Here is a 13,369-nt window from a genome sequence, read left to right on the forward strand (position 1 = left end):
TCGATTCGGATCCCTATTGCGATAGCTGCTCGGAGAATGATGAGTTGGAAATGTCTCGTCTGCCCTGTTTTTATAAGATCCCGATGTAAACATCCAATATTGAACTTCATCGACACTCCGGAGAAATTCTCGCGAGTGGTAGTCATAAGATGACTTTGGACTTCACTTCGAGTACTCAGGGATTTTCCTACCAATAAACTAACCTAAAGCTACCAACATCAAAGAAGAGCGCTTAAGACGTGCCAGGGTTTATTGTAGCACATTCACACGTTTTACCATTTAGAGCGCTTATAAAATTTGCAGTAGAATTTCTATATATCTTTGAAGTTTTGAAATTTCCCCCCTGACCATTTATATAATCTGGTGCCGGAAATTGTAAGTATGCAACCGTAAGATATATTTTTAGCATTCTTTCGAACGAACTCTTGCCTAATAAAGGAGTAAATGGCAAACACACTAAGCATAACAAACCTTTTAAAAAACATTCGCTTAACTAACTATTTATGCAACACCAACATTGAAAGCACGCACGGTCGAAAGCTTTACTGATAATATCTAAGTAATACATTTCTAAAGTTCCTTAAAAACGATGTTAATTATTACGGATTATTAATTTAATGCCTTGGATACTAGGAAGGATAATTTTTAGTTTCTTTGAAGGACACATTTTTATATAATTTTAGGTCGATGACATTTTGCTTTAATACGCTATTACACATAGAAACATGTACATACATGTCTATCAAAAGGGTCATCGAAAAAAGATTTCACAGTAGTTAAGTTTGTATCTGCTATTTTTAACCAAATTGAAGCTTGCGTGACGATATTGATTTTTGCTTGGAAAACTCGAAACCACTTTAAATTAATTAGAACAGTTATGGCGAACTTATAGATATTAACATATACGTGCATACATACGTAGATATGAACCTTAGAGTCTATAGAGAAATGTAAGAAATTGCTTAAACTATTTTGATTTCACTTTCATTAGCTTAATTTAATTTCAAGCGAACATGTGCACCACTGGATTTTATGGCTACACACATGCAAACATACATATACATATGTACATATATGAAGCCCAAAATACAATACACCCATCCACGCACACTCACCCAACCCACACAAACGTCGTTGGTCTTCGTTTGTTTTTTTTTTTGTATTCGTTGGCGTTGTCGGCACGAAATCAATTTCTTGCCTCGTTGGACTCTCAAGTGCCTCAATGGCCATTAAAGCATAAAAGAGAAGATGTAACACAATTTAACGACCGTCGACCAACGACCGACAACAACAGCAGCAACAACCAAATCCGTTAACAACTACATGGACATGCTGTTATGTATATAAAAAGTTTAAGAACCCTCAAAGTTGTTTATGCTTCCGCTTGCTTGCGCGATTTTTCCAAACTGTCTTCAAAGCACCTCCGCCAGCCACGTCGTTCAACGCTCTTGGATTCTAACTATGTCTCCTTAGTTTTTGTTTTTGTTCGTTTAGAAATTGGCACAACTGCGAGTAAATTCTTGTTTGAGGATTTTTTTGCCTTAGTTTAACTTATTATGATTGTAAGTATGCAGGTATGAGGCAAATTCGCTTGTCAAGATAACCGCAGTAAAAGCGTACAGTGGCTGTAAAAGTTTATAAATAGTGTACTAACATTGTGTTTGAAAAGTTTAAAAATAAACGCTAAAAGTATTTAAAAGCAGTGATACATAGGGACGTACATATCTAAAAGATGCCAAGAAGAAACCTGCAAATCGTTTCTAGATTCTGGATTCTTTATTATCAGATGCAGCAAAAGTACGATCAGGTCCACCGTAAGGTCTCTCTTCAACGCAACAAAGCACGATAACCGGATGGACCTTTCATTTTGTGAGCTATTTTAGCCGGCAATATATATTGAGGGCCCAGTTACCCACCGACGTAAAACCGGACACCGTGTCAGCTGACACGACCTACCGCATGACACTGACGTTGCCTTTGCTTCTCTTTCTCTCTCTATCAACAGCAATTTTGTGTGTTAATACGGACGGCAAGTACGGGAGGGCGGCTCCATCGGTGGGTAACAGACGCATAAGTCCAACCAAAAGCGTCACGTTAAACAGTTGCGAAGTTCGGGTTGGGCGGTCGTCGAAGTGGCTGAGAAATTAATACTGTCCGGTTGGAACCACGCTCGATACCTACCGAATAGGTTGCACGTCTGCAAATATTTACACATTTTTCATTTGGGTGTAGCCAAAAAATAAATTTTTCGATTTCGAAATTCTAATAGTGCAGAAAAGTGTGTAACCTCACGTAACGGCCACCTCACTAGCATAAACTTTCTCTTATGACCATTAGCCTATAATAAAAAAACTCATGATTTCAATTGTAAAATGTTTTTTTTTTTATAGTGGGCTAAATAAAAACATTTCGCATAAAAAAAAAAATTTCAGTTAAAAAAATATTTTTTTTTTTCTAAAAGTTTACGTTAATTTTAACTAGAGCGTAATTTTTTCCAAACTTTTTATTAAAAAAAATTTTAGCTTATCACAGTTTTACCCATAAAATACTTTTTTCCAAAACTAGGTACTTTTAAAACATTTTTAATTTTTTTTACTAATGCGTAATTTTTTCAAACTTTTTATTAAAAAAATTTTTAGCTAATCACAGTTTTACCCAAAAAATACTTTTTTCCAAAACTAGGTACTTTTAAAACATTTATTTTTTTTTTTAAGTTGTTTTTCCCAAAAAAATCTTTCCAAATATTGTTTTTTTTCTCAAAGAAATCATTTTTTACCCATAAATAATTTTTTCATAGTTAAGCTTTTATAATTCAGATAAACGTCATTTTCTTAAAAAAAAATTTTATAAAAAATTTGTTAGAAAAAGTTTTTGCCCCAAATATGTTTTCCTAAACATTACTCATTTCCCTTACATTTTGCCCGCAATAAATTATTATCATATTGGCAAAAATATTTTTTCAAGCCAAAAATTTAGCGCAAAAGAAATTTTTTCCCAAAATATGTTTGTTTATAATGCTTGGTAACTGTTTAATTTGAGTAAACATATTTATCTCTTATTTTGTCTTAGATTTTTCCATGCAAAATGAAATAGAACATACTACTTATGGAAAACCTGCGCGACAGTGTCAGCAAAAAACTATAAAAGATCCATTGTATGAGAGATCTATCAAAACTTGAATGCTTTTCGGGCGAACGTAAATATTATCCAACCGGAAACCGGTTTAACACGGTTCAATGTGATCATGTTTATTGTGGTAGTTCTGATGCAAAAATGAAAAAGGAAACGCATAACGTTATCACAGAAGCGATGTACCGCGAATTGTTAGGGTTGTCGATAATTTTTATTAGTAATGTTTTGAGATCAAACGTTCGAAAAATTAAATAATGGAGCCCATACTGCTCTCAAACATTTGTTGCTGAATGTGTAAAATATGTATCTCTTGGGTGCGTCGGATCCTAATTAGACTAATTAGACTACCGCTTATGTACATATTCATACATATATACGGCTACTAAACCAAAACTATATCGCAAACAACTATGTGGCAGATAAATTGCTAGAAAGGATACACGAGTTGGTTCCAACGAGTAGACTACTCTAGGATAGATAGTCTTTTGTCAACTACGCAGGGGCGCTGGGCGTGGTCAAGAACATACATATGCAACATCAACGACTTTCTGTACTCTAGTGAAGCAGAATCGGCAAGGGGAATTTTTTGATTTCGCACAGCGAAAAATCCATCAGCCTGTGTTTGGATTAAATGGAGTAGCTGCGAATACCACAACTAAAGCACTTTGTCGCAGCTGATTGAAGGATAAAGAGAACGATTCGTTTTAGTGATTACTGAACTGCCACTCAATATTAAATTAGCCAATATTTAATGGTTTAGACCATTTTTTTTTTTAACAAAGTACCAGTTCTAAGCTCCTTCATTGGCCAATTTGCGCGCTTTCTCCCTACCTTCTATGGATACAAATGTCCCAGTCCTGAAGGTATTCGTTGCGGTACACGGTGGTTAAAATGCTAAAGCTAAAGTTGCTGCTTGGCTATCAGAATAACTCAGTGCGACATACATACTCAGAACTTCAGATTGGAATATGCTGGCCAACCGCAGGTACTGAGCGATACCAATCCAATCCTTTTACACCGCAGTCAATTTTGCACCCTTGATTGTAGATATGAATGGCTTCGTTATCCAAATTTGGGTTTTCTACATTCCCTTTCGGAATGTTAAAAATTTATGATTTTTGCATGTAGTCCGTGGATTTATTTGCTATATCAGAATATCTCCTATAAATGAAGCTACTTCGAAAGTCCTTGTTCGGAACTGTCTGCGGTTTTTGCAGTAGTTTATCAGCTAGCATTCCAAAGAGAGTAGTACAAAGGTAATAATTCTCATGGTATAAGTGGGTCTCATGGGCCTATCACTTTAACCTAATATACCCGCTACCAATGATGTGTTGCATAATTCCAGGTACCATTTTTGATTTTGAAATAAAATATACAAATGTACATACATATAATAAATAAGAACTGTGTCCCACCTTCCAATTTGTTGGGGAAAGTTGCGCTTCTCAAAAGCCCTGAGTAACCAAAACATAACTAAACATGTAAATTTTCCTAAAGCAAAATTATTATCCAAGCACTCCTTCAAATATGTATATGGATGAAAGACGTACATATGTATGCAAATTTGATTCCGTATTCAATTTGTTAAATTTGCAGAAATTTTCTCATTTACATATTTTCCATATTTTCTTCTGTCTCAAACAGACGCGTTCACATCACCAAGGAGACACTCAAGTGTTTGGATGGCGATTACGAAGTGGAGGAGGGCAAAGGTGCCGAACGAAATACATATCTGAAAGATCATCAAATCGAAACTTATCTCATAGTGCCAGGTGATATTTATCGACCGGTAAGTGTACGAGTATGTGCGTGTGTGTGTGTGTGGGTACGTATGTAATAATAAATAATGCACAAAGTCCACCTGATGCCAGGCACGTGTTGCAAACGCGTGACTGCCCGCCAACATTTGTATGTACATATGTATGTATGTATGTGCAAGCACGTGTATATTCTGTGCATCCAACTGAATTTGCTATATGTAAAATAAATTATTTATGTACATACATACATACATATAAATGAACATATTTATAAGCAAATAAGACGGGTTATGCAAAGTGTCAAAAGCCAATGAAATAAGTGCCTAAAATAGTAGCATAGAAAGCTGAGTGCTGCAATCGTAGTACTAAGACATAAATAATTTTGCCTCAACAAACAAAACGAAAAAAAAAATCCTCTATTTTCATATTCATATTCATATGTACGTGGACACATGTGTGCATTCGTGCGTGCGTGCAGCACAAGAAATCACGCAACCGACTGCAGGTGAATGGCAACATTTCCAAGGAGCTGCGGATGATGGGACACGCTGGCACACAGAAGAATGCCTCCAAGTGAGTAGACGATTTGAAGTGACGGTAAAATGTTTTATTTTTTTATTATATTTCTCAGCTGGTGTGCTTAACCTTTTCTACTTGCTCTATTTGGGTTTTCGTTTCTATTTAACAGTAATTTTTTAATCCTCATATGCTACATACGAGTGATTTTGGTTCTCCATTGTAATTAATGTGCGAATATATTTATTTACAGATTTGGCTTTGGTGACAGCGCGGAAGGTGCTAAAGATCCAGAGGATGAAGTGAATGAGTATTTGATGCGTGCGATAGATGCACGTAGCATTGACCATTTACGTGCGGAGCATTGTCAGTCGGTGTTTTTGTCCTTCAAGGATGATGAGCTGGAGAAAAAGGTGAGTGCGTGACTGAAGTGAAGAGTTTGAAAGGTTCATTGGTTGTAATAATATTTTATATTTTCACTTCAAGCGGGGAAGTAGTAAAATTTGTCTTTTTTTAAATGTTTTCTTTTTTTCTACATTAGTACGGATCGGAGCCAGATCGTATGCTGAGTGTGTATTTCTATTGCAGTTTTATTGTACTAGTCACCACTACCGGTATTAGATTTTCAGCGTTTAAACCGTAAGTTGCTTATATGTATATGAAGTCTACTATTGACGGTCGAAACACTTCTGCATATTTCTGAAATCTCGAATGCTTGTGAATATTATAAACTACAAAATATCCGGCGTACGTCACTTCGCCGTCAAAATATTTGTGTACAATAAATTCAAAACTCTTGGTTAATATTGTTTTGAAAGTATTTATAAAGTAGGCAGATTTTTTAAATTACAAACAAATTTGATTTAAGCTTTTGCGGAAGATAAATTTATAAACGGTCTTAAAATATTGTTTGCGCACACTATCAAAAACAACAAATATTGAATCAATAAACCTCTGAAGAAAGTGCGCGATATGTGGGATGGTCCCAAAAAAAGTAAAGTCGGAATGTTAATGCTCTCACCTCCTAGGATGGTTCTGTATCGAAAAAATATATCCCCGCTTTTTTTTTAAATCAAAAATATTTACAAGGTCACTCAAAAGCGCTTAAAGTGATTCATGTATTTTTTATATATGTATATTAAAAAAAAAAGCAATTTTTCATAGAAATGGTATAGATTTCGTGAAAATCCATATTTTTCGTTCGGAAATATATTATAGTTATATTATATCGTTAATATATCTAAACTTTACTCGAGTTTTCGTATGCACAGACGGACGGACGGACAGATAGTCACGGCTTAATCGATGTCTTTTTTAAGCTGAACATTTATGTATATATTTTTTTGCTATATATATCTCCATTCGTTTTGGCTGTTACAAACTACCGTTATGTGAACTAATTATGATACCCTTTTGCACAAGTGCTCTCGGGTGTAAAAACAGGCATACATTTTTTTGGTAGAGAACAATCCTAGGGGGTGAGAGCACTAAAATCCCGACTAGAATTTTTTACCACTCTAATGTAGAGTCGAGTTATAAAACTATAAATTTAATTTCCAGAAGGAAGTAATTGGTTTACCTGTTTTCTAGATACCTTTAAAACAATATTAACTAAGGCCCAAATTCAGAAACAGTAAAGAAGAATTTAAATGCTTTATATGTAAATCGAAATTTTTTATTAACATTTTTTTTTTATAAAGCTCTTTTAATCCAATAAAGAGCTTTCAAGTTAGAAGGAATAAAAACAGGATATTTGTGTATTTGTTTAAATTTTTATATTTTAAAAATTTTTCTGATATTCGGCTTTTTCACGGGTGGCAACTTTTCAACAAAGATTTTCTAGTAAAACTTTCTGAAACACTTTTCTTCTGGTACCAATCTTGTAAAATTTAATTTTTTTTTTCAATATTTTTAGTTTTTACTATTTAGATAGGTGACAACTTAATTAAAAATGTTTCTGAATCAAAGATTTCTCAAATACACATATTGTAATATTTAGTTTATCTTATCAATTTAATTGAGCTAAATTTTTCAAATACATAGGTTGCATCCCGCCTCAAAAATATTTTCGACAGTAAACTTTCTTAAACCGCTGTAGTTTGCTACCCATCTCGAGTTCAACAAAGCACCCAACTCTATGCACCAACTGTCGGCGCGCCGGTTGGAAATGCCAAGCGAGGGCAAGCCCTTCTCCGCTTGGTCTTCCTTTTGCAATGGGAGCCTCAATCTCCCTCTGCTACCACCAGCGGGTTCCGAGTTGAATATTATCTGAGCTGGAGCGTGGGTGTCCATTCAAACTATTTTAATTCGCTGCAGTGTGTCCAACTTGTAAAAGGCAGAACAAGCTTCGCGGTTTTTGTTACCGATGATGTCAATGTCATCGGCATACGCCAGCAATTTTACGTTCTTGTAAAGTATTGTCCCTGAGCGGATAAGTTCTGCAGCTCTAATTAACCTCACCAACATCAGATTAAAGGAACATCTCATGAAAGAGAGTCACCTTGTCTACAACCCCGTGTGGTGGCAAATGTCGCGGCGAGGTCTTTTCCAATTCTGACGGATTTGGTTTTATTGATCGACCTTATTTTACATAGCCCTTTTCATTTTTGCGGGGATTTCAAATGCAGGCATCGCGGCGTATAGTTAGGCAACTCCATTTGGTGTTATTGAAAGCTGGTTTTGAAGTCGTCGCATGGATGATATGTGTGTCGATCCTTTTCTCGCGGGTTTAATACAAGTTTTGGCCTATGGTGGATTTGCCAGGCCTAAAGCCACACTGATAAGGCCCAATCAGTTCGTTGACGGTGGGCTTCAGTCTTTCGCGTTCAGTTGTAGCGTATGCTTAGAAGGCTAATCGCGCGTTAGCTAGCGTAATTAGTAAAAATGTTTGCTGTTTTATTCGAAAAGCATGCATCAATTTCTATTTTAGTGCTAAATGAAATATGCCATTGCCTATGGCCATACAAACATAAGTACAACTAAAATTTACGACCACATAAATGTTATTACTAATATAATCAATTAAATTTCTTTTACTATATGTTCACTTGCTATTTTCAGGAATTTACTCACCATCACCACTTCATGTGCAACAATTGTTATCGTCATGCTAATTTCACTACTCGTCGCCGCTCATGTGATAAATATGAATGTACGTATACGCCATGGCAGTCCACTGATATTAAAAGTCGTTTTTATTATATTTTCGCTCTCCATTTACCATTTACCATTCACATACATATTCAATTTCAAATGGAGTTTTTTGTTTTAATTCTTTTTGTGTGTGAAAAATTTTTGCGAAAATCGAAATTCATTGGAAATAGCCATTTTATTCAATTTAAGAATATTTTTAACATATGCACCAATTGTTTTTCCATTGACTACATACATACATACGTGTGTACTTACGTATTTACTTAGCTGTACAAGTATGCTGCGCAAATCTGTATTTTACCGTACACATTTCTCTGTTTATATATTTATTTGCAGCTACCGATTGGCATCAAGAGATTCTCTTCACGCATACACAGCAATCGCCTGCTAGCACAGTGCTTTGCTTTTTTAACAGTCACACTGATTGCCTTGACAACCGTGCTGACAATGGTGAGTAGCAAATAAATAAATATGCATTGAATGTTGCATATTATGCATGGCTCTCGTTCAAATGCGTACATATTTGGTTTTTAAGTACACAATGCCGTTGCCAATTTTTTTTTGTGCACAAAGGTATTAAAAGTAGTTATTCATGATTTTTCGTTATTACCTTTCGCATGTTGTTTACATTGATACGATGCTTTTATATCAAGTTGTTATTTATATCGAAGTAAGTTATGTGGTAAATATTTTTGCAGTGCGTACTTAAAACTATTTTACCTCACAGGAATTTGATATATTGACCAAAAATACTTCATATTGAATATTTAAAATATGCATAGACCTCACTCAGCACGGGGAAAGCGCCAAAAAATGCTTATTTCATTTTACTTTTCAGCCACGCATTAGTAAATATTAACTCAGAGAAATATGTCGGGTTTTCTATAGATATGTACATAAATAACCTGACCAAGAATACTTCTTGATTGGTGTAATTGACTCGTACAAGAAAAGTGATTTTTTTCGCAAAGGAAAAGTCAAATAAATCAGTAAAGCTTGCAGAAATCAGAACCTCCGCTAAACTCCACTAAACACAAACAACCAAGAAGGGAATTGTTTTCTTTAAACAGATCCACTGTAATAATCAAAACTAGGAGCGGGAGTTACTGTCGAATTCCATGTGTCTATAGTTTTTTAAGAGCCTTGGGGAGGTTTTCTAGCTTAGCACGTCATTTAACTTATAGTTCCTGCTTTAGAACTGAAGCGCGACTACAATTTTTTATATCTTTGAAGGCCTTCGGAGGACTTTACCAGGCTTTGGAATTGACCCGATACATTCAATTTTTTCGACAAATTTCGATGATTTGATACATATCGATAATTCGATGAATTTGAAAACTACTAAAATCCGAGAGCTCAACACAATTAGATAACTCGAATAAATTCTACAATTGTGCATACAGAAGTTTAATAAATTACGATAATTTATAAATCTCGCTATAAATCGATAACTCGATGAATTTTAGATACCTCTATAAAGTTCGATAATTCGGTGATTTTGATAGCTCAATGTTTTTCAAAAGCTTTCAACAAATTCGATAACTCGTTACACTGTGCTAACACGCTAAAATTCGATAAGCAGTGATAACTCGTTAAACTTATATAACCCTCGATTCGATAAATCGCAAAATTTCAGTAAATCAATAAATATCGATAACTCTATAAGTTAAAAGAGCTCGATGCATTACAATATGTCGATCATTTAAAGGTAATTCAATAAATATCGATAAATTGGTAAATTTCATTAACTTGACAAGTTTCGATGGCCCCATAAACTTTTATAGTTCGATAACTAACGGTAAATTTCGACAGATAAGTTTCTGTGTCTACAAATTTTGACAGCTCAATAAACGTTAATCAATTTGAATAATTCGGATAGCTCAATAAAAATGGATAATTCGATAAATGTCGAGAACTATAAACTTCGATAAATTGATAACTTTCGATAAGTAAATTTTTTATGACTGAATTTCTTACGATTCTTATCGAATAAATTCAATAAGTTTTTTTAACCCTCTCAGTTACTCTAATTGTTATGTATTTCTCATTGTTTCAATTTTGTCTTCACTTTTTTGTCTTACGAAGCTTTCAATGTACATATGTATATGTAGATACTTCCTTAGCAGAAGTTTAATAACTTTGGGTGAGCTTTAATTTACTGACACTAGGGTGGTACGCAAGGGTAGACCGATATATCATGCTTTAAGGTCCAACTTTAAATGCCGAAGAGATGACGAAGAAATAGAGAAAGCCTACCTCCGCGCTCGACAAAATTTTTTTGTTCGAAATTACCTTGAAAAAATACTTTAGACTCAGGGGCACGGCACGGCATGGTCTAATGTACAATAAACATACATTAGCATGTTTGTATGCGTAACTTACGTATAAGCAGATCTTTTAAGCATACATATACATAATCCTACTCAGAAGAGTTTGGTATGATTCGTTAAGCGGATTTATACGCAAAAGAAGTTGCGGGCCTTATCTGCAGCTGAAAGGAAATTATTTTTGTGCTTTTCGGTTAGAGGCCACAAATGACATTTACTTAACGGAAACAATTTCAATACACAAATAACGAAATGTACATATTTATGTATAACGAGTACACATACAGATGCTTTTTTGAATATACACACATACATTTAAATATTTATGCATAAGTGTAATGTACATAAATTTGAAATCGAATCCATATGTATGTACATTAGGGTGGCCCAAAAATGCATGTGAAAAAGTTAAGTCGGAACTTTTTTATGCTCTCACCCCCTAGGATTGTTCTTTACCGAAAAAAATATACATTTATTTGTATTTCTAAATCAAAATCACTTTTCGCAGAAATGATATAGAATGAAAATCAATCTTTTTAGATCGGAACAACTCTGTTTCTCTTCAAGAGATTTTCAATAATAATACCCAATTATTTATTTAACCATTTTTTCATATTAAACTATATTTTAAAGGTCCGCCAATATCCCCAAAAAATGCCAGGAAATGCAATGGTCGGATAAATAAAAATCTTTAGTATTAAAAAATGGTTAAACAAACAATTGAATACTGTTGTTGGAAGTCTCTTGTAGAGAACCATAGTTTTCCGATCGAAAAATATTGATTTTCAAGAATTCCATACCATTTCTACGAAAAGTTGTTTTTTTCCATATAAGATACATACCTCTTAATACTTTTTGAATAATCCTTGGGGGTGAGAGCATTAAAGTTCCGACCTTACTTATTTTGGACCACCCTACTGTGCATATGTACAGTACAACAGAGATTAGTATTTTTATTCATATTTTTCCACATGCGAACACGAAAAGGAAACACAAAAGTTTTGAGATTGTACACTTGTATTTTGCGCAAAGAATTTCAATTCAATTTTTAATGTACCCTGCAACTAATCAAACAGGTTGAAAATTCGCGCAGAGCTAATTTGAAAGTGGTAGGCACCGGTTCTTCATCTATCCCAAATCCATGCTTTCAATTAGTGTTTAATATGGTTGTGTCCTTGGATGTAGCGATTGCACCACCTAAGCAGAACTTATGCACTCCTTCTGAACTGGTCCAATTTTGGAAATATCTGGGACAATGTGTTTTTTATGTTTTTTTCTGAGCAAACATTTTCAAGATTCGATTTTTGGATTTTTGTTTGTTTTTTATTATTTTTGTACAGATTACATTTAATGTTATTTTTATTAAATAATATTAAATAAGTTGTTTTTCAGTTTCTTAATGGCATGCAAAAATTTTAATGTACTAGTTTGGAAAACCCACAACTGCCTCCACTGCGTTAGAACTCGCTGCCATCGAGTTCATTTTTGATAATTAAAAACTTCAAATGAGCAATGAATATTGAAAAAAAAATAGTTTTATGAACAAATATTTAAAGTGTATTTAAATGCGCAATGCTTGCGAAAACGCGGCCATGCTCCATTTTAAGCAACAGCTAATTTCTGAAGCAAAATTATGTATGCAGCTGGTTTCTTTACTTTTCCAGCAGACTCGTATATGTACAAAGAAAAATATGATCTACAGGAACAAGAAGATAGATAGTCTCTACGAAAAGTTTTTAGGCTAAGGCGTAAAACAGACGAAAAAACGAAGAAAATTTCATAGAGATTCCTTATTGATTTTATAAGAAAATTCTTATTTATTTTATTAATAAGAATATATTTTAAAAAATCCTTGAGAAAATCTGCTGGATTGTTTAATTTAAAGAGATACACTTCTTAATTTGATGAAATATTTTCTTGAATTAATTTTAAATTCATATGATTAAATAGAATAGTGGCGGTAAGGCGACCCCCATAGCCGAGCAGGTAGAGCTTTAAGCTGCCATTCGGTAGGCCTTCGGTTCGAGGACAGATGAGGGTAGACTTGTTGTTTTCTTTGTTAGCTTTTAATTAGGTAATTTAATAAAAAATAGACAGAATTGTCCCTGGATTTCATTGAAAAGTGAATAAGTGTTTTTTTTTTCTTGGCGAAACCCTATAGAGATATCTTCTTAATTTTGTCCTAGCGAAATAAAGAATTTCGGCGCAATTTCGGAATGGGAAAGCGGTAAGTTGTTCGATTATTCGGATTTTTTCCAAAACTGGCTTTCAAGTTATTCGAAAAATAACAATTTGGAAAAAACCGGTTCCCTATTTTTAAATTCAGAAAAAATCGTAGATGCTTTCCATTTCCAGACAACCGGTCAGGTACGAGCATGATTTTTAATTTCGACCAAACTCAAATACATTGTTTGTTGGTCCAAATAATGAGACACGTATTTTTTCTTTTGGCTCGGAAAAATTTTTCGGCCGAATTAAACG

At 34.2% G+C, this 13,369-nt stretch overlaps 1 protein-coding gene across 1 annotated transcript in view; it reads left to right on the forward strand.

Annotated features, from left to right (window-relative positions):
* Positions 1-13,369, forward strand: part of LOC118747223 — a gene marked incomplete in the record, with an annotated part of 110,204 nt that overhangs the window by 71,893 nt on the left and 24,942 nt on the right. The window contains 6 exon segments of the mRNA XM_036481211.1: positions 4,777-4,921; positions 5,371-5,465; positions 5,662-5,821; positions 5,950-6,047; positions 8,469-8,559; positions 8,898-8,998. Coding sequence (XP_036337104.1) covers positions 4,777-4,921; positions 5,371-5,465; positions 5,662-5,821; positions 5,950-6,047; positions 8,469-8,559; positions 8,898-8,998 — 690 coding nt within the window.

Source organism: Rhagoletis pomonella, unplaced genomic scaffold, assembly GCF_013731165.1.
Source record: "Rhagoletis pomonella isolate Grant_MI unplaced genomic scaffold, Rhpom_1.0 Rhpom_scaffold_00011, whole genome shotgun sequence".
Classification (NCBI taxonomy): domain Eukaryota; kingdom Metazoa; phylum Arthropoda; class Insecta; order Diptera; family Tephritidae; genus Rhagoletis; species Rhagoletis pomonella.